Source organism: Nerophis ophidion, linkage group LG08 (genome assembly GCF_033978795.1).
Source record: "Nerophis ophidion isolate RoL-2023_Sa linkage group LG08, RoL_Noph_v1.0, whole genome shotgun sequence".
Taxonomy (NCBI): Eukaryota; Metazoa; Chordata; class Actinopteri; order Syngnathiformes; family Syngnathidae; genus Nerophis; species Nerophis ophidion.
The window spans coordinates 65,191,377-65,219,348 of record NC_084618.1 but is presented as its reverse complement, the minus strand read 5'-3'; the positions used below and the strand labels follow the sequence as shown (position 1 = coordinate 65,219,348).

General features: G+C 42.3%; 1 protein-coding gene across 3 annotated transcripts in view; it reads right to left on the bottom strand.

Moving 5' to 3' along the window:
• Positions 1–425: 425 nt before the first annotated feature.
• The window catches only part of LOC133558193 (carbonic anhydrase 4-like), a 46,596-nt gene continuing 19,049 nt past the window's right edge, over positions 426–27,972 (bottom strand). For all 3 annotated transcript variants that reach the window (XM_061909392.1, XM_061909393.1, XM_061909394.1), the window contains 9 exons: positions 25,678–25,783; positions 25,583–25,612; positions 25,324–25,500; positions 14,911–15,065; positions 14,743–14,832; positions 7,837–7,881; positions 7,670–7,760; positions 7,437–7,600; positions 426–2,147 (listed from right to left, as the gene is read on the bottom strand). In XM_061909392.1, coding sequence (XP_061765376.1) covers positions 1,989–2,147; positions 7,437–7,600; positions 7,670–7,760; positions 7,837–7,881; positions 14,743–14,832; positions 14,911–15,065; positions 25,324–25,500; positions 25,583–25,612; positions 25,678–25,783 — 1,017 coding nt within the window. In that variant the 3' untranslated portion in view covers positions 426–1,988. The remainder of the gene's footprint in view (positions 2,148–7,436; positions 7,601–7,669; positions 7,761–7,836; positions 7,882–14,742; positions 14,833–14,910; positions 15,066–25,323; positions 25,501–25,582; positions 25,613–25,677; positions 25,784–27,972) is intronic.

Genomic DNA, 27,972 nt, shown 5'->3' with positions numbered 1-27,972 from the left:
GAAAGCACCAATATGATTCACTTTAAGAGACTGTTCAAACTACAAGTGTTCAAAGTACACAGAACAAGAATTAAGATGAACATCTTGAACCCTTTTTTTTTTTAGATAAAAATATTTATGTATTTAATATTTGTTTACTTACTTTGGTATAATATGTATTTAATATGTATTCACTGTTCTGTCACGGAGAACAAGGAAATGGGATAAAATTGCATATGATATGAAAAGGGGTAGGATTAAATAAGCTCGGCTTCATCCTACTTTTCGGACGTGCTGTAATGAAACAACTGGATATATTGTATCATATGCATGTTCGAAATAAACTGAAACTGTATGCCTCCATGGTTTATGAATATCTTAAATACACAACAGGTACCGATAGGTAAAACAAAAAAGGTGGTTTTGCATAATAAGTCCCCTATAAGTGGAATTTGGAACAATCAAGTATAATTTCATTGAGTCAATCACACATGGAAAGATGATTCTCATGCTTGAAAACAAGAAAGAAAGAAAAAACAAAACACTAACAAAGTGTGAATTTGTGCACGGGCGCATCATTCCCTATTTGAAGGACTGGAAAACCCCTAATGTACAAAAACATGGGAGTAAGTGAAAAGTAGGACCCATTACAACAACACAATAGCAAGACTGCTTAGTCCAAAAGGTGCACCTCTAAAGATTTGAAGGATTTTACAGTACATTTCTTTTTAACGCTACTTCCTTTTAGGATGCTGCAGGGAAATATTGATCCAAAGTTATATTTTGACTAATAGCTGTGGACGACAGCCTACAATAGCTCGAAAATATACATGACTCCTTTTAAATGCGTGTTGGAACCTGAATAAATCACCAAAATGACACAAAGCTCGTTTAAACGTAAGCAGGAAAAGTTCACAGACAATATGCAAATAGTCCAACCCAAATCAGAGCAGCAGCACCACAACTACTGCAACTCTCGCTGTAGATGTGATTAATTTGGACCGTAGAGTATACGGCATCATAAACATCTGAATGGCGCCTGGTGGAATACCGTGTTGATGAATTTGTGCTGTAAAAGTTTTGTACAACTATTGCTAATGTGTTGCAGTCAGTACACTTTATTCCATGAAAGGCTCATTTTATTACATACAGATAAGACTGATAAGTTTCTAGTAAGCTTACAGTTTATATGGCTGACCCATTAAGTGTGCAAACTCAACTATTTCCTCTTTCATCTCCAAGTTTCCGTTTCCTGAAACAAGATTATATAATAGGCCTGGCATAGATAATGTATTAAATCCACGGCATGGCTCCTTAAGACAGTGGTTCTCAAATGGGGGTACGCGTACCCTTGGGGGTACTTGAAGGTATGCCAAAGGGTACGTGAGATTTTTTTTTAAATATTCTAAAAATAGCGACAATTCAAAAATCCTTTATGAATATATTTATTGAATAATGCTTTAACAAAATATGAATGTAAGTTCTTAAACTGTGAAAAGAAATGCAACAATGCAATATTCAGCGATGACAGCTAATTTTTTTTGTGGGCATGTTTCATAAATATTATGTTTTTGTGAAGAAATGTTTAGAATTAAGCTCATGAATCTAGATGGATCTGTATTACAATCTCTAAGAAGGCACTTTAAGTTGATGATTACTTCTATGTGTAGACATTTTTATTTATAATTGAATCACTTTTCAACAAGTTTTGGGTTATTTTTGTATCTTTTTTTCCAAATAGTTCAAGAAAGACCACTAAAAATGAGCAATATTTTGCACTGTTATACAATTTAATAAATCAGAAACTGATGACATAGTGCTGTATTTTACTTCTTTATCTCTTTTGTTCAACCAAAAATGCTTTGCTCTGATTAGGGGGTACTTGAATTAAAAAAATGTTCACAGGGGATATATAACTGAAAAAAGGTTGAGAACCACTGCCTTAAGGTTTTGCAATAATTCCGAACGAGGCAAAGTGCAAGATGGATAATGCAATATACTCGGGTGTGCTAGTGCAGGAAAGAAACAACGAAATGGAGCAGCAGCGCGGAGAGCACAGAGGGCGCCAGGCCACCGCATCCTGCGGTGGTGTAGATTGTCCTGCCGTGAAGAGCCTGCGTTGGTCGAAACACATCGCGAGTGCCAGTCCAGTTGGGGAACATTGCCAACTGCAGGTAAATAAGGTAAAGAAAAAGTCAACTAATACATCAGAAATCAGCATATCTCACCCATTGATACAAAGTTGATTATAGACACCGTATTTTTCGGATTATAAATCGCTCCGGAGTATACGTCGAACCGGCCAAAAATGCATAATAAAGAAGGAAAAAAAACATATATACGTCGCACTGGAGTATAAGCCGCATTTTTGGGGGAAATTAATTTGATAAAACCCAACACCAAGAGTAGACATTTGAAAGGCAATTTAAAATAAATAAAGAATAGTGAACAACAGGCTGAATAAGTGTACGTTATATGACGCATAAATAATCAACTGAGAAAGTGCCTGGTATGTTAACATCAGAATCAAAATCCGAATAGTTTTTATTGCCATTGTTTGAGAACGGGTTCACAAACTAGGAATTTTACCTGGCGCAATCGTGCAACATAAAAGACATATAACACAGAATAGAATAACATGAGCTGTAATGGAGTTATCAGATCTTGATATATAGACATAACATATTATGGTAAGAGTAATTCAAATAACTATAACATATAGAACATGCTACACATATAGAACATGCTATACGTTTACCAATCAATCTGTCACACCTAATCGCTAAATCCGATGAAATCTTCCTCGATGTCGCTTCTAAACAACTTTGCCAACTCCAAAGGTATGCACCGCTTCCTCTTGTCGTTTTCTGCTGCATATTTCATTACATCCAGCTTGTAATCTGCTGACATTTTCTTCGTCTCTTCCGCGAATGAGATAAATAATATTATTTGATGTTTTACGGTAATGTGTTAATAATTTCACACATAAGTCGCCCCGGAGTATATGTCGCAAACTATGAAAAAAAGTGTGACTTATAGTCCAAAAAATACGGTATGTATTTTATAAACCCGACTTCTATACAACATTGCAAAATAGTTGCATTTGTAAATTGAAACAAAGTTAATGTCTAATGTTGGATCCAAGTTGCTGGTGGAAAAATGACCAAATTTCATTGGTCAAATCAATGTCAGATCCCGACAAACGCATTCAAAAATCATGTTGTTTTATGTTTGTGTTGCTCAACGTCAGGACCTAATTAAATACGTCTTCAATTTTATGTCTCTTAATTGATTCACCTTTGGATGCGCCTCAGTCACATGTAGCGCTGACAAGTGTCAGGCTGAAATGTGCGGTGGAACATCAATCTAATTACAGGAGAAATGTACACAACTGTACGAGCATTGTAGAAAAGGGTGTGTTGCTTGAAAAATGATTGGTCCCTAGTGCAGGTTTATTGAAAAGTAATGAGTTGAAAGACTTATCTCATCGCAATGTGGCCACATTGGGCACTTGTAAGACAGAAAATAAAATATGATTTTGAGTATTGTAAATCCTTGTGACTTCACGCAAAGTTGTGGACCGACTTGGCTGAGCCGGAAGACGATCCTTCTTTGACTATCTGTTGGTTTACCGACAGATGGGACTCTCACAAGATTTTGAACAATTTGCCTTGTGGCTCAATAAAGTTTGTCTAAGTCTTTATCTCATGATCTATTAACTTAACAATTGAATAATTATCCCCACTTTACATCCATTGCAGCCAATCACTCTGGAAGGCGTGTGGAGCCTACATCTGGTGTCAGTTCTCAAGGTTTCTTATTTTTCAGCAGTTTCCTGTATTTTTATGTCTCAATTTTCCCTCGGGGATTAATAAAGTACTTTAGATTGTGATTCAATATTCAACCTTGCAAAAATGACGGTAATTCAATGAGATGCAGAGTATTACTTCAAAATCAACCTCATTTATCACGGTCAGTGTATCTTTTGGTCATTTAATTTTCTTTACATGAATGACATTTTAAAAATCCCCCTAAAAAATGGCTTATTTGAATTTCATTTTAAAATACACACAAAAAAAAATTACAAACGGAGTGTTTTTTTGATAATTTTTTTTGGTGTCGATTAGCAATAACTAGATTTTTCAAAAAACTGTTTGATTCTCGTTTTATATTTTCTTTAAAAAAAATGTTGATCCTAGTAAACAGAAACAGAAAAACAGATCAAAATGCGTATTTTGCCATATTCAGACACAGGAAGTTATTTTTTTCAAAATAAAAGCAGGCATAACTACGACGGAACCCATGGGCCTGTGACTCTGGCTAAAATGGTTCAAACGTCATTAACAAATTTTGCTCTCCTTTGTTTTAATAAAACAAACATTTGGACTGTTTCTTACCTTTCTGTGTTTGTGTCTGAAGCAGCACCATGAAAACTTACTTTTTATGATCACATTTGATTTGTGTTAAAGTTCAGTTTAGAGAAGTATATGAACTTGGAAATGTAATCTTCCATATCGCCGGACGCATTAATTTCATTTCAGAGCAGTAAAACAAGGTTTTTGCATCTTACAAAAAACCCACAAACGCTGGCTTCCTGTATTGCTGATTCCATGTTTGTTATAAAAACAGTTGCTTGAAAAAAACACTGGCTTCTGCTGGTTAAACATTGTAGAGCAGGGCTCCCAGACACCCGGCCCGCGGGCCAATTGCAGAACGCGAGACATTATTCTGCGGCCCCCTCCTTAATATGAAAGTTTAATGTTAGTGCGGCCCGCAAGTTTTATAGGAATGCCGCTTGACAGCGTTGTGTGCGTAGCCGAAGGAATCTACCAATTACGGAGTGGTGTATGGCTCTCGAGGGCGGAACATTGACGTCACTTGCATAATGCAAGCAGAGAAACGTTTTTCCGCTTTTCCACTAGACCCACACGCGCTCTTCCTCCCTCCCTCGTTGACCCGCCTGCTCGCTCTCGCTCTCTCTCTCTCTCTCTCTCTCTCTCTCTCTTTCTCTCTCTCTCTTTCGAGCTTTCTCTGTCACTGCGTGTCTCTCTCTCACTCCCTCCCCCGGCGCCGCTGTAAACAGTCCGGGCCAAGTAGACGAGTGGGCCGGTAGCATCTGAAGCACTCTGCCGAAGGGCCGAGCAACAATAAAAAACGGTGGTAAACTGGACCCCAGCGCTGATTCTCCGACAGAGAGTCGCTGGGCAAATCAGACGTGTAACATGTTAGTCGTGATGTTAGCCCGTTCAAGGCTAATTGTGCCACCGTAACAGGAAAAACCTTAGCAAGACCTCCACCCCCACCCTCCAGACAGAGACAATTTCTTTTTTATTTGGGTCAAAAATGGCTCTTTCAACGCTCTGGGTTGCCTACCCCTGCGTTAGTGGAAAAGCAGCAAATGAGTGAAAGCGACAGAAACATTGCCACAGAGACGAGGATTTTCTTACGTGCCTGGCTGCAGTCGCACCGCGACACCTGTCCGTCTGTGATAACTGTACCCGATAACCTGGACCAATTCAAACCGTTCTTTTTTTATGTTGTTGTTGTTTAATTTGCATTGCCTCACATTACGTAATTCTCCTTTTGTTCATTTATATTTTGATTTTATTTTGTGTTAAATAAAAATAAAGACGTTTAAAAATATTTTTTTTAAGAAATCTTTTCTTGCGGCCCAGCCTCACCCAGACTCTGCATCCAGTGGCCCCCAGGTAAATTGAGTTTGAGACCCTTGTTGTAGAGACATGCATCTGCTAGATCACGTTCGCCCCCACTTCTCCCAGTGTAGCACTGGAGGACTTCAAGCCTCCAGCTTCCTTTCATCGATTATAAAAGAATCCGATTATGAAAAATAATGATGTCACACATGATGATGTCAGCATTGAACAGGATGTAGATTCTACAGTGTACGAACTAGAAATTAATGATGTAAAAATATATATGCAAACATTATTTTAGCGACATTCTGTAAGCAGACCAGCAGTAAGCCATGTCCTCTTCCTTTGCTTTTTACTCAAGAAAATGTTTCAAAGAATGTAATCATACAGAAAATATATTTATGACAGATTAATGCATAGGAATCAAACTCAAGATCTGGCCTGCCACGTCTTTTTATGTGGTCCGCGAAAGCCTGGAAATAATATGCGTCAATAAAGCACTTTATCTTTTCTTGCTAAATGTATTCATTATTTCCATTTCGACCGAAAAAAATACATGTATTTCTTGCGATTGCATAGCTTTTAAACTTTAATATTGTCCATTAATGCAAAAAACGTTCTATTATCATACAGTCCAAACCTTTATTGTTTAAATTTTTGGGTGGGATTTTATTCCATCATGAGCACGTTGCAACTCTCAAGGCAAATTCAGTATCACACGGAAATGGAGGCAAAAAGATACAATCACGCTCTATGATCACGTACGATACTATAGTATAATACAGTATTTTTTCTTACAGGCCAGTATGTGGTCCTGTGTTTAAATCACTTGTTCCGGTTCCAGTTTCAGAATAAAAAAAAAAAGAACCAAAAATTGTTATATGAATTATAATCCATCCATCTCTACCGCTTATTCCCTTTGGGGTCGTGGGGGGCGCTGAAGCCAATTTCAGCTACAATTGGGCGGAAGGCGGCGTACACCCTGGACAAGTCGCCACCTCATCACAGATGAATTAATAATCAAACTTTTTTTAAGATGTAGTTATTGCTCTTCGGCACCAAAAAAGAAAAACACTTCATTTTTTGATTTTTGTATTCGTATAGTTTTTTAAAATAGTTCTCAAATAGACCAGCAGTTTTTTTGTTTTTCCATTTCCATTCATTAAAAGAAAACGAAATGACCAAAACATACACTGACCCCGTCACAATGGCTTATTGCAGAATCAAAGTAAATTCAAGATGAATGGTGACATTTTTCAACATAGTACCTCTGTTTTGAGGTTCTTAAGCTAGTCGACATTACCATTATGTAAAAAAATGAGAGCGTGCATTCACATAGTGTCTCTTTTACCCATGAAATGTTGCACACTCCTAATTTGTTGCCTGTGCTGCTATTTTTCTGACAAATACATCACATGGCCATGTAGATAATGTTAAAAAAGTATAATAAAATGCATCTCCAGTGCTATTTTTACAGGATGAGATTGTATTTGTTTTTAAAAGTACCCACAGTTTGAGTCAAATGTAGTGTTATTTCTGTGTGCTCAACAATAACTTTTTAAATACACAAAACAATAAAAGTTGATGCATCCGTTAAACCTCAAGTCCTTGCCTTCTATGTGCAATTCCACTTCTCATTATTACCTGACTGACCAGTGTGACACCAATAGGAACGTGTCATTGAAAGCATTGAGGGCGGCGATTCACTATAACTCTCATAATTGCACCAGCCATAATTACAATAAAGCTGCACCTCTCTAGGCTGTTTGTTCCAGCGACACTACACCCTCATGGTACACTTACCTGGCTCTGGTCCACCTTGATTGACTTTTTAAAGAGGGTCCAGACCACCGCTTCATTACACGAAGGGGTGGTCAATGAGCCATTGTAGCGGTAGTAAGAGGTGAAGTCCATATCGCCGAGCAGCTCGGCAATGGAAAGTTCCTCAGTGACCTCCACCTTTGAGCCTGTGTCCAAAATGATTTATTTATCAGCCAAAAAACAAACTATGACTTGAAAAGATATACTGCCCACACCAATGCTTTGGATTGCTGCCATGTAGCCGCTCAGTTTTTTCCAGGCGTTGGTTGCCGAATCCGAGACAGAGACATCAGAAGAATCATGTGACTACAAGGGAGAATTTAGGGAGTTGTTTTATTTGGAGCTCAGCTCTTAGGAAGAGGAGAAGTTGTATCGGACTCACGTCATCATGTTCGGAAGAGCTGCTACTTCTGTCAGATGCAGCAGCCTAGAAAACAAAGTCGCAAGGCAGATTTGATTTACTGATGTAACATTTAGCACCAATAGATTTCTTGTTACAATGAATCAACCTGAAAAAGATACACTTAGCAATGATATTGATTGAGGTTCCATTCCATTGAAGTAAAAAGGTTTACGTGTCTTTACATAGTTTTTGTATACCTTTATCACATACAAGCTTAATGAGTAGGATGCTTTAAAATGAAGAAATAGGTTCACAGCAGGTGTATAATGGGGCGCCATTGCAGGATGGATATCACTCAGTGTTAAAAGCCAAGGAATAAAAGTATGTTTTTAAGAGATATTTAAAAACAGGAAGAGAGGAGGCTTGTCTAACACTCAAAATGACCACAGCCAAACTGGGAACAAATTGCATCAGTTCACAAATTACAGATCAATCAATCAATCAATCAATGTTTACTTATATAGCCCTAAATCACTAGTGTCTCAAAGGGCTGCACAAACCACCACGACATCCTCGGTAGGCCCACATAAGGGCAATGAAAACTCACACCCAGTGGGACGTCGGTGACAATGATGACTATGAGAACCTTGGAGAGGAGGAAAGCAATGGATGTCGAGCGGGTCTAACATGATACTGTGAAAGTTCAATCCACAATGGATCCAACACAGTCGCGAGAGTCCAGTCCAAAGCGGATCCAACACAGCAGCGAGAGTCCCGTTCACAGCGGAGCCAGCAGGAAACCATCCCAAGCGGAGGCGGATCAGCAGCGCAGAGATGTCCCCAGCCGATACACAGGCAAGCAGTACATGGCCACCGGATCGGACCGGACCCCCTCCACAAGGGAGAGTGGGACATAGAAGAAAAAGAAAAGAAACGGCAGATCGACTGGTCTAAAAAGGGAGTCTATTTAAAGGCTAGAGTATACAAATGAGTTTTAAGGTGAGACTTAAATGCTTCTACTGAGGTGGCATCTCGAACTGTTACCGGGAGGGCATTCCAGAGTACTGGAGCCCGAACGGAAAACGCTCTATAGCCCGCAGACTTTTTTTGGGCTTTGGGAATCACTAACAAGCCAGAGTCCTTTGAACGCAGATTTCTTGCCGGGACATATGGTACAATACAATCGGCAAGAATGGCTGGAGCTAGACCGTGTAGTATTTTATACGTAAGTAGTAAAACCTTAAAGTCACATCTTAAGTGCACAGGAAGCCAGTGCAGGTGAGCCAGTAGAGGCGTAATGTGATCAAACTTTCTTGTTCTTGTCAAAAGTCTAGCAGCCGCATTTTGTACCAACTGTAATCTTTTAATGCTATTAAACTTAACAAAAGCAGGCTACGAACAAAAATACTGGAGCTAACAGACAAAATAAACCAAGGGCGCTAGCATAAAAGCTAGCAATAGAAAACATAAAAACTAAGACTGGCACAAAGGCACACAAAAAAAGGAGAAAAACAATTCATCAGCGTGAGAGCTGGAATTAAACAAAGGTTTAGCGTGAAAAGCTAGCCAGAATATACTTACATGAAGTCAGTCAATATAAATTAATATAAATCAAGATAAATTTCATTACTCCCACTAAAAGATTTAAAAATTATTCTGAAGATGAGATGAAATGTCTAAACAAAAAAAAATACTGTATTTATAGGCATCCCTCTGTCAGTGGTGACAATGGGATGCGTCTGGGGGAGGTCGTTCTTTTTTGCTGTGGCTGTACAGCCCCATTCTGGAGTGACAGTCTCTGGTGCAGTTGGCACCGATGTATGGGGAGGGTTCTGACACAGGAGCGGGTGCTGCGTCACGCAGTTTCCACTTTTGTCTCCTCGTCTGCAACAAGGAGATGTGCTTCTCCTCGGCATGGCGGATTCCTGTGGCAACAGTCTCCCTCCAAACGTGGCGGTCTTTTGTAGTTTCCTCCCAATTGTTGTGGCCAATGCCTGCCTGTTTCATGTCACATTTGCAAAAGTTCTTGAAACACAGTCTGCTGACAATTTGCTGTAAAGGACAGCTCTGGGGAGCCAGCTGGGATCCATCCTGTGGACATGGCCAAGCCATCTGAGGCGGTGCTGGCTGAGCATGGTGAACCGGCTGGTGGAGTGAGCACGTTCCAGGATTTCCATGTTGGGAACTTTTTGTCCTGCCATGAGATCCCCAGGATGCGGCGAAGACAGTGCAGGTGGAAGCTGTTTAGTTGTTTCTCATGTCTGCTGTAGGTGGTCCAGGCCTTGATGCCATACATCAGTGTAGTAATGACGCTGGCGTGGTAGACCTGGAGTTTAGTGGGCGTGGATAGCTGGTTGTTCGACCGTACTCTTTTGGACAGCCTGGCCATCTCTGTGGCGGCTCTCGCAGGACGGGTGGCAAGTTCTGTGTCGAGTGACAAGTCGCTGGAGATTGCGGATCCAAGGTATGTAAAGTTATCTTCGACCCAACTCTCTCCTTTGAGTCACACATTAAAAGCGTTACTAAAACGGCCTTCTTTCATCTCCGTAATATCGCTAAAATTCGCTCCATTCTGTCCACTAAAGACGCTGAGATCATTATCCATGCATTTGTTACGTCTCGTCTCGATTACTGTAACGTATTATTTTCCGGTCTCCCCATGTCTAGCATTAAAAGATTACAGTTGGTACAAAATGCGGCTGCTAGACTTTTGACAAGAACAAGAAAGTTTGATCACATTACGCCTGTACTGGCTCACCTGCACTGGCTTCCTGTGCACTTAAGATGTGACTTTAAGGTTTTACTACTTACGTATAAAATACTACACAGCCTAGCTCCATCCTATCTTGCTGATTGTATTGTACCATATGTCCCGGAAAGAAATCTGCGTTCAAAGGACTCTGGCTTATTAGTGATTCCTAAAGCCCAAAAAAAGTCTGCGGGCTATAGAGCGTTTTCATTTCGGGCTCCAGTACTCTGAAATGCCCTCCCGGTAAAAGTTCGAGATGCCACCTCAGTAGAAGCATTTAAGTCTCACCTTAAAACTCATTTGTATACTGTAGCCTTTAAATAGACTCCCTTTTTAGACCAGTTGATCTGCCGTTTCTTTTCTTTTTCTCCTATGTCCCACTCTCCCTAGTGGAGGGGTTCCGGTCCGATCCGGTGGCCATGTACTGCTCGCCTGTGTATCGGCTGGGGACATCTCTGCGCTGCTGATCCGCCTCCGCTTGGGATGTTTTCCTGCTGGCTCCGCTGTGAACGGGACTCTCGCTGCTGTGTTGGATCCGCTTTGGACTGGACTCTTGCGACTGTGTTGGATCCATTATGGATTGAACTTTCACAGTATCATGTTAGACCCGCTCGACATCCATTGCTTTCCTCCTCTCCAAGGTTCTCATAGTCATCATTGTCACCGACGTCCCACTGGGTGTGAGTTTTCCTTGCCCTTATGTGGGCATACCGAGGATGTCGTAGTGGTTTGTGCAGCCCTTTGAGACACTAGTGATTTAGGGCTATATAAGTAAACATTGATTGATTGATTGATAAAGATGTTGACACATTCCAGAGTCTGATTGTTGATGTAGATGGAAAGTGGGGTTACAGTATCTTGGCCCATTACATTGGTCTTCTTAATGCTGATGGTGAGACAAAACTCTTTACAGGCAGTTGAAATCCTGTCCATTAGCCTCTGAAGCCCTTGGTGTGGGATGGTAGAGCTGCATCATCAGCAAAAAGCATTTCCCTCAGGAGGACACTGGTCACCTTAGTCTTGGAGGGCAATGGGGCGAGGTGTGTGTAGGAAGACACCTTCAGAACATGTGCCGAAAGCAGCACACAGAACGAGGGGGAAGAACATTTCAAAGAGGGTTGGTGCACGAACGCAGCCCTTTGTATCGCTGATGTTTCTCCTTCCCATCAGACGAAACCCTGTGTGTTTTTGTGGAATGATCTTATGACGCTAGGAGCTTTGGTGGGCAGCCAATCTTTGCAAGCAGCTTGAAGAGACCATCTCTGCTGACAAGGTCGAACATCTTTTTTGAGATCGACAAAGGCGAGATACAAGGGTCTTCCAGGCACCTCTCCTGCAGGTGCCAAATGATGAAAATCATGTCCACTGTGGATCTTTCTGCCCTAAAGCCACATTTTGACTCAGGGTAGATTTGTTTTGCAAGGAGGTGGAGTCTAGCAAGGGCAACACGAGAGAAGACTTCCCCCACGATGCTGAGCAGGGAGATGCCGCAATAATTATTACAGTCACTACGATCACACATCACAGTGCTTGGATATATTTTGTGGACTACGTCAACACTGCAGGCCAATGTGGTCCAAATCGACTCTAAGTCAGATTTTTTCCAGCTGACTGTTTACACAGTAAAACGTGATCTTCAATATACTCCAGTATAAACGCGCAGAGGGCCCAAGGTGGCCCTAATGTGGCCTTGACGTTCCTAGCATGCTCAGTTCGATAAAGTGAAAATAATGGAAGTTGACAGACTTCTATAAATTAACAAATAAGTCCCTATACTACTACAACATTTTTAAAAAATATGGCCACACCATATATTTGGTGTGGCCTTCATAGGTACGGTAGCCACACCATAAAAAATGGAAATAAATTAAAGTAATATAATGTATGAATGAATATATACAGTGTAACATTTTTGGTAGGGTTCTAATCTTTTTATGACTGTTAAGTAGAGGAGGAATGAACTTCAGCGGGGATCAACGCTTTATTTTTCAACTCACATTTTAGCAAACACGCCACAGCCTCAATTATAGCCCTTCGACAATTGCTATTTCTTCGGAATCAAATTATCCATCCATCCATCCATGCATTTCGTACCACTTGTCCCGTTCAAGGGCAGCGGGGGGTTGCTGGAGCCTATCTCAGCTGCATTCAGGCGGAAGGCGGGGTACACCCTAGACAAGTCGCGACCTCATCGCAGGGAATCAAAATATGTATTATTTGTACATTATTGACTACAGTGATGCACCGAAAATTTGCCCGTCAAAAAAAGACTTTGGTCACCGAAATGTTGTGATTAAGTGTCCATTTCCGCTGGCGGGCTGCATCTCTCCCCGTGCACACGAATGACGAAAAAGTCAGATACGGGCCGCATTGCATTTAGACTGAAGTCACATTTGAAAATGTGGCCTGAATCTGATGCCAAAAGATCAGATTTGAAGCACTTTGGAGTATTTCGACATGCAAAAAAATCTGATCTTTGTCACTGAGGGCAGAATAAATCAGACTTTTAGTGAAGTTTAAACGGGGCTGTTGTGTACCCCAAGGTTCAGTTCTAAGACCAAAATGATTCAACCTGTATAAAAAAAGCCTGTAAAATCACAAAGGAACTAAAGCTAATACTATTTGCAGATAACATTTGCAGATGACACTACTGCATTATTCCCAGTGGAAAATATTTAACTTCATACAATTGTTTAATATTCTTGAACACCTGAAGAGTAAAAGACACCTAAAAAACTGCAACAGAATAGGCACTCTAGGGGGATGTCGTCACCAATCCAAGAGTCTCGACCAAGAGAAAAAGAATGCAAATTTCCCATGTACCCAACCTTGAAATTTTTTAGAAGGATCCTATCAAAACAAATTTAATGTAGTGCCCCACTACGATTCAAATTCAGTTTAACAGCCCCTGAAATGATCAGAGTAGCGCCCCTTTTATAAGGGATGTTTGCTCAGATAGGGGAATCTACTGTAACCAATTCTAAAATTAGAAAGTTAGAAATGCATGAAAATGTCGATTCACCAAATAAAAATGGTCGAACCCCAAATTATTATTCAAATATAAATTCTGGAGTTAACTTTGTTTTCCAAATACTGTAAAATTTAGTGTAACAAAATACTGTACAAAATACTTTAATGTACTGTAGAAGGAAGTTATGTGATTATTAAAATTCATAAATTAAAGTAACATATTATTGTATGGTATTATTATTAAGGCTGTCAAATGTAATGCGATTAATTACTCAAATTCATTGCATTAAACATGTATAAATCCAGATTGATCACGCAATTTATTTTAAGCGCACATGCTACTTTACCTTAACCACAGATGGGTTGCTATACAGTCAGTGAACAGGTCAATGCATATGTGCAAAGATGAAAGCAAAACTTTGATTAGTGTGCCTGCTGACAAACTTTGCTTCAGGACTCTAGATAAAAAGGCTACCAGGTTTTGCGAAAAATAAATGGCATACATTCAAGTCAAAGATTTAGCAAGTGTTCCTGTATGACAGTCTGACAATAAAATTGCATTTGTGTAAAAATATTGGGGTCTTTTTTCAGGTAATTTTAAAGTATGCAAGCAAGTCATTTAACAGTAACATTCAAAAGTGTGATTCATCAAATTAAAAAATATATATAATTTGACAGAACTCATTATTATCCAACAGGAGCTAAAAAGTGCAGTTACTATATATTACACTACTATACCATTTTCTTTAAATGTCACACCCAAAAAAATTAAGACAGGCTTGAAAGTGCTACATTTCTGCATACTTCCAATAATTACTGGCTGTCAAAAATATGTAAACATTTTTTTTTATACTGTATATCTGGAATGACATCTCCAACAGTATGCTTAAAAAAAAAATGGCAGATTTCTGCAATTCCACCTCCATGCCAATCTGGTCACATGTTCTGTGGCGCTACATTCTGTTCTAAGATGACATCAGTGGACAGGGTTTCAACTTGTCTTTTGCAGTATGCTTCTCTTGGACTGCATTTATGAGTATGCACGCTCTCCCTGCATGCACGTGTGGACAAAACAGCGGTGAGTAACAGTCTGAATACCAGACTATTTCCTTGAGACAACAAGCAATATAGTATTTCATTTTAAAAATCAAATCAAATCCTGCTAAGGGTCCTGATTTACCCAGGAGCTTAGTGTTAAAATGTCCTAATACTCACACTATTATTACCTCAATAAAGAATCCCAACACTGCGAGGCCATTTGGGGTATTTACTGCATCTTCCAAGGTTAAATCCTTCCTCTTGTTCACGACGTGCACCTAAAATAAACAGTTCATCATAGTTAGTAAAACCTTGGAGAATAAGACAGCAACATTCATTTGGAGGGATTCCAATACCTCCATTGGCAATCTTTTGGAATCCACTGTGTGCTCTGACCCCTTAGAGTCTTGCGATAGGGAACCCCAGTGGAAGTGGAACTGTAGAGTAGAGTAGACGTAACCCAGGGCGCCTCCGGACACCTCCACCGCCCCCTCGTTTAAGACACACTTTACTAAAAGGTAAGAAAGTAGACACAAATACACAGTCGGACAATTGCAGGGATTGTATTTGTGTGGAAGTTCAATCTTTTTACTCCGGAACCTCCGTAAATGTGCCAAAACATGCACCTGTTGTTTGTGTGATGATTTTCGTGCCAAATACATAAGTCAGTGACTCCGCATATGTGCCAAAACATGCACCTGTTGTATGTGTGATGATTTGTGTGCCAAATACATAAGTCAGTGACGCTGCTATGAAACTCCAAAATGTGAACAAAAAACTGGAGTGACTGGATATGCCTGGACTGTAAAAAAAAAAAAAAATCTTATTTTTATGGTTAATTTACTCTAAATTTCTACTGTAATTTTTCTATTTTTTTAAATAGGTTCTAAAAATGTAGAAATTAAGACATTATCTGTAAATAAACAGATAATGGGGGTTGGGTGGTAGTGGGGGTGTAGCCCGGAAGAGTTAGGGCTGCATGGGATTCTGGGTATTGGTTCTGTTGTGTTTATGTTGTGTTACGGTGAAGATGTTCTCCCGAGATGTGTTTGTCATTCTTGTTTGATGTGGGCTTACAGTGTGGCGCATATTTGTAACATTCTTAAATTTGTTTGTACAGCCACCCTCAGTGTGACCTTTATGGCTGTTGACCAAGTATGTCTTGCAGTCACTACTGAATGTCTGTCCAAGCTTTATACAACATGTGTCTAAGGCGGCACGCTGTTTGCATGGTGAATGAGCGAACGCGTCGAAAGGTTGTTGAGGACGATAAAGGCAGGGCTGTCACAGCACGACCATAATATACTTGTCCGGGCAAACATCGGGACAGGCCTTCGGGAGGGTCACCGGGAGTCTCTCGGTAAAATCGGGAGGATTGACAAGTATGTTGCTACGGCGGAATAGCCATTGCAAGAAGGGGAATCCACTTTGCACCAAGTTTGTGCATCCAGTGGCCCCTAAATAAATTGAGTTTGCGACCCCTGATCTTAACAATTCAGAAAAAATCTGTAAAATAATGGTATTTTTCTGTGGAACTGCCACTTGTCACTTCATTAAAGGTGGTTGATCGTAATAATTTGTAGAATAAAGGTATCCTTCTGCAGAACTGTTTGCATTTTCACTTTATTAAAGGTGGTTGATATAAATAATTTAGTAAAAATCTGTAAAATTACAATATTTTTCCGCAAAACGTTTCATGAAAATTTCTGTAAATATAATGTTTTTGATCATTATTTGGTTTACAATGTTTTACTTTAATTTTATGGTTTTCGTTTGGCAGCCATATGACCGTTTTTTTACAGAATTTTTGTTTACAGTAAAGGCTAAACACCCACCGTAACTTCAAGGTGTTTAGGCACATCACATAAAAAAATATGTTACGTAACCTCAAGATTTCGCCCCTCTAATGCAGCTCAATAAGGTAACCGAAATATTAAAGTTAAAGTTAAAATTAAAGTATCCATGATTGTCACACACACATTAGTAGTGGCAAAATTATTCTCTGCATTTAATCCATCACCCTTGATGACCCCCGGGATGTGAGGGGAGCAGTGAGCAGCAGCACTCTAACCATTACAGACTTGTAGTCCAACACCACTGCAATTCTTAACCTCTGTGAGAAGCATAGAGAAAGGCAGTGTTCTTAAAGGGAAAATGCCCTTTTTTATTTTATCTTGCCTATCGTTCACAATTATTATGAAAGACATGACGATGGATGTTTTTTTTTCATGCATTCTAAATATTAAATAAAAGCGATCAAAAGTCTGCTTACAGCCCATGAGAGCCGCTCTATTCTGCCTATAAAGCCCTGGAAAAAAACATCCAAACACCTCCATTAAGGTTTTATAAACATACTGTAAGTAAAAACGCATCATAACGTTCACTTATTTTTCAACAGCATCACTAAATACTGCTCACTGCAGACTTCATGAGAGCTAACAAACATAATCAAATATCACTTACTTTACTAGGCCTGCAGTCATTAGGATGCTGAGTGCTAGGGTGTGCATATATTCCCATTTCAAATAAGAATGAATCATAGTCCTCGCGAGGAAAAGGGGTGTGGACCCAAGCGTGTTTTTGTGTCGTTCTCACCATTACAAGTTTAAATTGGCTGTCAAACTGTACCAACTTGTCAGAATACGTCCTCAGCCTTCTTTTATTCAGAAGAGCGATGTGATTTATGATCTACAATAAACTTACAGTGAGCAAGGAAGCAAAGAACTACCTCACCAGTCGATCATGTCGAAATTACACACTAGCTCGCGATCTTGGCGTCGCTATAAATAGTTTGTTTGTGTTAGCGCTTATAATAACAATACCACTAATCCTTTGTTAATATTCAAATCACGAAATATAAATCGTTGGGAGTTTTTGAATGGTTATATTATTGGATATTTTTGGGCAAAATTGAGGACCTTCCACTGGCTCCGGTGTAAAAAAAAACTTTTATTTACGTTTATTCAAAAGAAAGAATGCATTTTTTAAAAATCCATCCAACGCCATGTCTTTCATTATGATTGTGAACGATGGGCAAAATTTCCAAAAAATTAAAGTGCAGTTCCCCTTTTAAGTTTCAGGCATCAAAAATGTAAGAATTCACAGAAAAAAAGTAGATACTCTGCAACCATCTAGACCAGGGGTGCCCATTACGTCGATCGCGATCGACTGGTCGATCTCGGAGGGTGTGTCAGTCGATCTCAAGCCAGGCATTAAAAAATAGACATAAAAATGAGCAATCATCAATCATACCAAGACTTCACTTTCGTCAGTTGTTTGACATTCTCGGCACCCGAGGATCTTGTGAGATGACGCTGGCTGCTGCGAGCTCATATTTAAGAAAAAAATCACTAACAGGGCGGACGCAGAGAAACACTTTTTATTTCTAGAGACTCCGTACCTACTGTCAAAACTCTAAAGACCGACAGCACAGTTCCTGTCTTCACCATAAAAGACCTGTTTCATCCTGCCTGTCCTAACAAAATAAGAGTCTCAGAAAGCTAGCGTGCACAAGCTAGCAAGCTACGGAGTTTGATGCCAATGTATTTCTCCCCCGCCCTCAGCGACCGCTTTCTCACTTGCTTGCCCACCCGCACACTCACTGACGTCACTCACCTGCTGCCAGACATTAAAGGGCCACACACATATGATACTCTCATAACAAAGTGTTTAAAAACGAGTATGCAAGTTGGACAAATGAGATGCCAAATCCCACCACTTTCATGTGGTATTGGACAGAAAGAAGGACTTTTTTTTTTCCTTCATTTGAAAATGCGGACGTTATCAGCACCACTGTCTAATTCCAATCAATGCAAGTCATCAGAATCAAATACACCAACTTATATTCTTGTCTTCATGAAAGAAAGGAATCTATGTGTGTTAAACATGCTTGTATTATCATTAAACACCATTAACTTGTTAATAAAAATGTCTCTTTCATAAATAAATAAATACAAATTATAAATAGTAATGAGGTAGATCTCCTCGACTTGGTCAATTGAAAAGTAGCTCGCCTGCAGAAAAAGTGTGAGCGCCCCTGATCTAGACACATAAAGCTAACGCAATTCACCTTTGTCATGACTAAAAAGTCAAGAAGATCATCTGCAATCCATTAACATTGTTATGGGTCACACTCCTGCTTCCTCTCTTCCTGCTATGTCTCCTCCTGCTGGGCGTCCGGACAAGCACACCACGGGCCACTCCCACATGTGCTCTCTCTCCACTGCGGGCGTGCCTCCTCGCACCTGCAAACACTCACCAAACTACACACCTGCCTGTGATGAGCGAGCTGCCTTCAAGAGCAGACGCAGCCTGAGATCCGACGCGAGAACGTAGCTTCACGTACCCAGTACAGTAAGCCCACACGTATCTAGCTCCTCTGCATGTGCAGACTATTTCCCTGTGCTCCTTCCCTGTTGTGCTCATTGTCTCCTGTGTTGTGTCGTCTTCCAGCCTCCCGCCATCCTTCCTTGTCGTCGAGTTGTGTGTCTCGTCACCTTGGACCTCCCGTGGATTTTCCCTTGCCTTCCTGGACATCGACCTCACGCCTGCCTAACGACCACGAAACCAAGCTCCTGCCCTTGACCATCTGCCTGCTCCCCGACGTTCGATTCCGCCTTGCTCCTTGCTGGACTTCCGCCTGGATCCCAACACGCATCCTCAACACCCTCTGGCAACCATACTCAGATAAGTCTCACACTTCGTCACACTACATCTCTTTGGTTAAATACACATCTCACTCACACACTAAACTGTCATTAAATACGCTGACAGCTAACGACGTCATCGTTCCTCTGCCGTCTTCTTCTCCCGTTGTACCGTCACAGTACGTTCTCGCCATGTCAGAACCAGACGGCAAAGACGCGGCACGTACCCCGCTCCCCTCCCGAGGCTCCCCGGTACCAAGTGTCGCAGCCATGCACACTGCACTCCAGCAGCACCAAGAGCGCTTTTGTGTTCTTGAGAATAAGCTGGATGCTGCTTTTGCTAGCATGTTGGCTCGACTGGACTTGATCTCCCCAAGCTCTGCCGCTCCCCCGGAGCGCGTACTAGCCGCCCCCGCCGCGGCAGCCCCCACACAGCCCCCGTCTTCCTGCGAGCCGAAGATCGCTAGCCCTAAGGCTTTCGAAGGGGATTTTGAGTTATGTCGTGGTTTCCTGGTCCAGTGTGATATGGTATTTCGTCATCAGCCCTCCCGGTACACCTCTGACGGGGCCAAGATTGCCTTTATTTTTTCTTTATTGACCGGAAGGGCTCTCCAGTGGGCCACAGCAGCTGTGGACCACAACCTTGGCCTCAGCATTAATTATGATGCTTTTCGCACGGAGTTTAGGGCAGTTTTTGACCATCCCTCCGATGGAGGAGACGCCGCCTCACGTCTACACTCCCTTCAGCAAAGTTCTCGTTCTGTGGCAGATTACACTCTTGAGTTCCGCACCCTGGCCGCAGACAGCGGGTGGGATAACAAGGCCTTGTTGAGCGCCTACCGTCGAGGCCTCTCCGACGAGATCAAGGACGGATTGTTGCGGGACCAACCTGCCTCCTACCAGGACCTCATTCAGCTGGCCCTACTGATGGACAAGAGACTCAAGGAACGAGCGGCTGAACGAAGACTTTCAGTCCAGGAGAGGACCAGAAGGCCGGTGTGGGGGAACCGTACCGTTTCTTACTCTCCTAGCGCGGCCAGAGGTGGGGTTGAAGGCGCCCACTTGGTGGACCAGTCTGGGTTTCTCCCTGCACCAACCAGCGGGATGGAACCCATGCAGTTGGGCAGGACTCGACTGGCCACGGAGGAACGGGAAAGGAGGTTCCGTCAGCGCCTCTGCCTCTACTGTGGTTGTGCGGGTCACATGATCGTGACCTGCCCCACACGACCAAAAGACCAGGCTCACAAGTAAGGGGAGTACTTGTGAGCCACACCACCTTTACCCGGAGCCACTGTGACCCTGGTATTCTTTTCCCCGCAACATTGTCTTGGGAATCAAGAGGACTGAAGGTGGGAGCGTATGTGGACTCAGGAGCAGATGTTAGTTTTATGGACCGTAATTTTGCCTGTCAGGCCGGGATTGAGCTTCTGCCTCTGGACAAGCCTTTACCAGCTCAGGCCCTGGACGGGCATCCCCTGGGTCCCATCACCCACCGTACAGCACTGCTCACACTAACCCTGTCCGGCAACCACACGGAGCAGATTAGCTTGTTAATCCTCAATGCCCCTATCGCTCCTCTTGTCCTCGGCCGTTCATGGCTTCGCCAGCATGACCCCCATATTTCCTGGATCTCTGGTAAGATCCTATCCTGGAGCACGGCATGCCATGCTAACTGTCTTAAGGCAGCATCCCCTGTCTCGGAGAGCCCCAAACTTAAGTCATCCCCATCTGACCTGTCTGGGGTCCCCGCGGTTTACCATGACCTTGCAGCTGTATTCAATAAGGCCCAGGCACTATCTCTACCCCCGCACAGACCGTACGACTGTGCCATTGATCTCGTACCTGACGCAGTACTTCCTTCTAGCCGCTTGTACAACCTGTCCATACCTGAGAAGAAGGCTATGTCTAACTATATTACGGACTCACTCTCTTCAGGTATCATCACTCCCTCCAAGTCACCGGTAGCCGCCGGATTCTTCTTTGTCGGCAAGAAGGATGGCTCCCTACGCCCTTGTATCGACTACCGAAGACTCAACGCCATCACAGTCAAGAACCGGTATCCCCTTCCACTCATGAGCTCCTCCTTTGAACCTCTTGCTCCTGCAACTGTCTTCACCAAGCTTGACCTCCGCAATGCTTACCATCTTGTCCGGATTAGGAAGGGGGATGAGTGGAAGACAGCCTTCAACACGCACCTTGGCCACTTCGAGTACCGGGTCATGCCCTTTGGCCTGACCAACGCCCCAGCTGTCTTTCAAGCTCTAGTTAACGACGTTTTAAGAGACATGCTCGACAAATTTGTGGTTGTGTACCTGGATGATATTCTGGTCTTCTCTCACAACATGCAGGAGCATCAGCAGCATGTCCGACAGGTCCTACAGCGCCTCCTCGAGAACCGCTTGTTCGTCAAGGCAGAGAAATGTGAATTCCATTCATCTTCTGTAAACTTCCTTGGCCACATCATCGAGAAGGGTAACATCAGAGCCGACCCCAAGAAGGTCAAAGCGGTTATGGAGTGGCCTCAACCAAACACCCGTACGGAACTGAGGCGATTCCTAGGCTTTGCAGGATTTTACCGTCGATTCATCCTCAACTTCAGTAAGGTAGCTGCACCTCTCCACGCACTAACATCTACGATCACTGCATTTAGGTGGAACAAGGAGGCAGACGTGGCGTTCCAGAACCTCAAGAGGAGCTTCAGTTCCGCCCCCGTTCTCGTACACCCTGACCCGGATGTGCCGTTCACGGTTGAAGTGGACGCTTCTGACTCCGGGATTGGGGCAGTCTTGTCCCAGCGTTCCAGTGGGAGTAATGTGTTGCACCCTTGTGCATTCTTTTCTAGACGTCTCTCTCCAGCTGAGAGAAACTACGATGCTGGGAACCGAGAACTGTTGGCAGTCCACGAGGCGCTGGTCGAATGGCGACACTGGCTGGAGGGGGCCAAGCATCCGTTCCTGGTCCTGACCGACCATCGCAACCTCATTCACATCCGATCCGCTAAAAGACTGAATGACAGGCAAGCTCGCTGGGCACAATTTTTCTGTCGATTCGATTACACTCTCACCTACAGACCTGGTTCACGCAATGGCAAGGCGGACGCTCTTTCTCGAATATTCTCAGAGGAACCTACCGTTAAGTCTACTTCCGAGACCATCCTTCCCCCTAACCGCATCATCGGGATGGTAACTTGGGAGATCGAGGGCCTGGTCAAGACGGCCTTACGTTCTGACCCTGGTCCCGGAATCGGACCCCCTAATAGGCTGTTCGTCCCAGAACCTTTAAGGGCCAAGGTACTTGATTGGGCTCATTCTAGTGTGTTTACCTGTCATCCCGGAGTCCATAGGTCACTAGGCTTTATCCGACGCCGTTTTTGGTGGCCTACCATGGAGGCGGATACCCGGGAGTTTGTCGCCGCCTGCAGCGTCTGCGCCCGTAACAAGGCAAGCCACAGCCCTCCTGCCGGCCTCTTACACCCTCTTCCCATCCCCAATCGACCTTGGTCCCACATTGCTGTTGATTTCATCACGGGACTTCCCACTTCTAGAGGTAACACCACAATCCTCACTATCGTCGACAGGTTTTCCAAGGCAGCACACTTTATTCCTTTGCCCAAGCTTCCATCCTCTGCTGAAACCACAGACCTGCTGGTCCAGCATGTGGTCAGGATCCACGGGATCCCCTCCGACATAGTCTCTGATCGTGGCCCTCAATTCATTTCTCGGGTCTGGCAGGATTTTTGCAAGGGGATTGGGGCCACGGTCAGTCTGACTTCCGGCTACCACCCCCAAAGCAATGGTCAAGCAGAGAGGGCCAACCAGGGGGTGGAGACCATGCTGCGCTGTATGGCTGCGCAACAGCCTAACTCCTGGAGTAAGTTTATTCCATGGGTGGAGTACTCTTTCAACTCCTTGACCTGCGCAGCTACGGGTATGTCTCCATTTGAATGCTGGCTGGGATTTCAACCTCCCTTGTTTCCCTCCCAGGAGATCGAGGTGGCAACTCCTTCCACCCAGGCACACCTGAGACGATGCCGCAGAGTGTGGAGGTCCGCCCGTGCTTCCCTATTGAAGGCGTCTGTTAGGATGTGTCGCAATGCCAACCGGCGGCGCATCCCGGCTCCCGACTACCAGCCCGGACAGCAGGTCCTGCTTCGGGCCAAGGACCTCCACCTCCCGATTTCCTCCCAGAAACTTGCACCACGTTTTGTTGGACCTTATACGGTCAAATCGAAGATCAACCCTGCTGCTGTACAATTGGATCTTCCACATTCCATGAGATCTCATCCTGTCTTTCATGTCTCCCAGATCAAACCTGTTGTTAACAGTCCCCTGTCCGCCCCCACCCCCGCTCCTCCCCCTCCTAGAGTCCTCGAGGATGGGGACCAAGTCTGGACCGTCAAGGAGATCCTCAAGGTTCGGCGACAGGGGAGGGGTTGGGTCTACCTTGTGGACTGGGAGGGCTATGGCCCTGAAGATAGGTCCTGGGTACCGGCCTCTTACATCGCCGACCCCTCCCTTATCAAGGACTTTTACAGAGCTCACCCCGAGGCACCCCGAAGCTCGCCGGGAGTCTCGCGTAAGAGGGGGGGTGCTGTTATGGGTCACACTCCTGCTTCCTCTCTTCCTGCTATGTCTCCTCCTGCTGGGCGTCCGGACAAGCACACCACGGGCCACTCCCACATGTGCTCTCTCTCCACTGCGGGCGTGCCTCCTCGCACCTGCAAACACTCACCAAACTACACACCTGCCTGTGATGAGCGAGCTGCCTTCAAGAGCAGACGCAGCCTGAGATCCGACGCGAGAACGTAGCTTCACGTACCCAGTACAGTAAGCCCACACGTATCTAGCTCCTCTGCATGTGCAGACTATTTCCCTGTGCTCCTTCCCTGTTGTGCTCATTGTCTCCTGTGTTGTGTCGTCTTCCAGCCTCCCGCCATCCTTCCTTGTCGTCGAGTTGTGTGTCTCGTCACCTTGGACCTCCCGTGGATTTTCCCTTGCCTTCCTGGACATCGACCTCACGCCTGCCTAACGACCACGAAACCAAGCTCCTGCCCTTGACCATCTGCCTGCTCCCCGACGTTCGATTCCGCCTTGCTCCTTGCTGGACTTCCGCCTGGATCCCAACACGCATCCTCAACACCCTCTGGCAACCATACTCAGATAAGTCTCACACTTCGTCACACTACATCTCTTTGGTTAAATACACATCTCACTCACACACTAAACTGTCATTAAATACGCTGACAGCTAACGACGTCATCGTTCCTCTGCCGTCTTCTTCTCCCGTTGTACCGTCACAAACATACCACCTTGATGAGTTACCCATTAGATTTCCAAAGTCTGTGCTGAGCAGTTTGTTACTACAATTCGCTCATCTCGACTTGAACATTTCCAAAAATATTAAAAACTGCTGTCATTAAGGCCCTTCCAAAGAAGAGTATAGTAGTCACAGTTCTGAACAATTCTGCAGATACTAAACTTGCCATTGTTGGGGCAAATCCCTAGAAAAATATGTGTACCAAAAGTTTAGTGATCTTCTCCAGTCAAACAATGCGTTAGCTACTTTTCAATCAGGCTTTACACAGCATTGAGACAGCTCTGATCCAGGTGAGAAATGATTCCCCCAGGCAAAGACTGGTTCTGCCTTTTACACAGTTGATATCTTATTACATAAAGGTTACAAAACTGGCACTGCTCTAAACCGGTTCATTTCCTATCTCGAGTCAAGGATGTACTTGGTTGCAATTGGTAACTGTGTATCTGACAAACTGGCAATGACCTGTCAGGTTTCTCAAAGGTCAATTCTCGGGCCACTATTTATCAACTTGTACATGATCCCATTAGGCCAGCTAATACGCAGCTACCACAACTTTGCAGATGACACTCAAATCTACGTGTCACTTACGACAGGTGGATGTTGGCCTGAAACTTTACTTTGTCACTGCATTACAGATCAGTGTGAATACAATAAAACTATTACTCAGCTAAACTCAGACAAAACTGAATTCATTGCCTTGCCATGAATTTATATTTAACTATAAGCGGTAGAAAATGGATGGATGGATGTATGGAACCTCTAATCTTCATCATAACTCTAAAGCAAGTAGAGAAGGCTCTTTCCAACCTGTATGGCCTGTGTTTGTGATGTACTTGATGACATGTTTGTCGTCAAACTTTGTAAAAGTGAAGCCGTCGAGGTGTTCATCCGCCACGGCCTTTTGGGCCTCGATGTTGACTGGCGATTGGCGCTCGCCATCGCAGTGCGAGTCGGGCAGAAGGTGCCATTTGGAAGGACTGAACTCTATGGAGTGCAAAGGGGGTGTTAAGCATTGTAACTACTCAGCACTAATTTCCAGTAAAAGATGGCTTTGATGAAGGTATACCACAGTGATCGTTGTAACACCATTCGTGACCTGGAAAGATGAAAAAAGTCCAATTCGTAACTAATACAACGGTCATATTTATTTGAGACACTTACTAGAAGGAAGAACAATGCTAGGGGATGAAAATACTTGGCGTCCATGGAGTTCCTGTAATGGGCGGTACACATTAACAAGGCTTGTCCTCTGGGGAAACCGTTCCACCTGAAAGACGTAAGAATACAGGATAAATGGCCTTCATTCTTTACTGCACGCACTTGGCATCAACAGAAACGGTGTCATAAATTTCTAGTTGTGTCAGAATATCACTGTCACTTGACTTTAATGGGCCTTACAAAATGAGATGCTATGTATACACTAAATAATGATTAAGAAGACTGAAATTTAAATTCAATATATTTCTAGCAGGAAACAAGAAAATAAACAACTACTTAAAAAGTGTTATTTTTTTAAAGGCAGAATTGTCAATATGCAAATAATTTAAGCCTTCATCCTCACTGCATCTTTATATACAGCAAAAGTTGTTTCTAAAAATTTAGAAAGTTAACCATATTTTCATAGCGCTTTTCTCTATAGACTGAAAGCACTTTAGATTTAAACCAATGAGGTAGGCACTGGGAGCAGGTGGGTAGAGTGTCTTGCCCAAGGACAGAACGGCAGTGACTCAGATGGCGGAAGCAGGGACCGAACTTGGGACCCTCAAGTTGCTGGCAAGCCTGCTCTATAGCCACCGAGCCACACCGCCCCCAAGTTAAAGAACGGAACATTAAAATAAAACCATTACTGAGATAGGCTCCAGCATCCACCGCAACCCCAAAAGGGATAAGCGGTAGGAAATGGATGGATGGACGGAAGTAGATTGAATGCATCCTAATAACATATGTGGGGACCTCCGTTTACAAACCCCTTTGTACAAATTTTTTGATTCACAAACCACAGACCGAATAAAAAATATGCTTTGTTTGAACTTGTCTGAGTGTATGAACGATTCATTTGCCCATTGTGAAAATTTGTGTATAAAGAAAAGTTTGACCGCCTTGGTCTATGACTATGCCCTAAGTGGTCGGTTAAAAGGCACTCACGTGACTGACTACAGGGCACCATGTTTGCTTCCAACTTTGAACTGGCCACAGATAGATCAATGCGAACACTGCAATTCCACATTCGACATCTCTTTTAATTTAAGAGGTTTTTTTTGCGGTAAATCCATACACAGTTGACACACTGTATTTTTTTATTGATATGTTTTATTGATTTTCATGATTACAAACATACTATATATATATATATATATATATATATATATATATATAAATATATATATATATATATATATATATATATATATATATATATATATTAGGGCTGTGACTCTTTGGGTGTCCCACGATTCCATTCAATATCGATTCTTGGGGTCACGATTCAATAATATATCGATTTTTTCGATTCAACGCGATTCTCGATTCAAAAATGATATTTTTCCAATTCAAAATGATTCTGTATTGATTCAATACATAGGATTTCAGCAGGATCTACCCCAGTCTGCTGACATGCTAGCAGAGTAGTAGATTTTAAAAAAAAGCTTTTATAATTGTAAAGGACAAGGTTTTATCAACTGATTGCAATAATGTAAATTTGTTTTAACTCTTAAACGAACCAAAAATATGACTTATTTTATCTTTGTGAAAATATTGGACACAGTGTGTTGTCAAGCTTATGAGATGCGATGCAAGTGTAAGCCACTTTGACACTATTGTTCTTTTTTATTACTTTTTATAAATGTCTAATGATAATGTCAATGAGGGATTTTTAATCACTGCTATGCTGAAATTTTAAATATATTGATACTGTTGTTGATAATATTCATTTTTGTTTCACTTTTGGTTTGTTTTGTGTCATGTTTGTGTCTCCTCAATTGCTCTGTTTATTGCAGTTCTGAGTGTTGCTGGGTCAGGTTTGGTTTTGAAATTGGATTGCATTGTTATGGTATTGCTGTGTATTGTGCTGTTGGATTGATAAAAAATAAAATAAAATGTGTATGTATGTGTATATATATATATATATATATATATATATATATATATATATATATATATATATATATACATATATATATATATATATATATATATATGTATATGTATATATATATGTATATATATATATATATATATATATGTATATGTATATATATATATGTATATATATATATGTATATATATATATGTATATGTATATGTATATATATATATATATATATATATATATATATATGTGTATATGTATATGTATATATATATATATATATATATATATATATATGTATATATATATATGTATATATATATATGTATATATATATATAGATAAATATATATATATATGTATATATA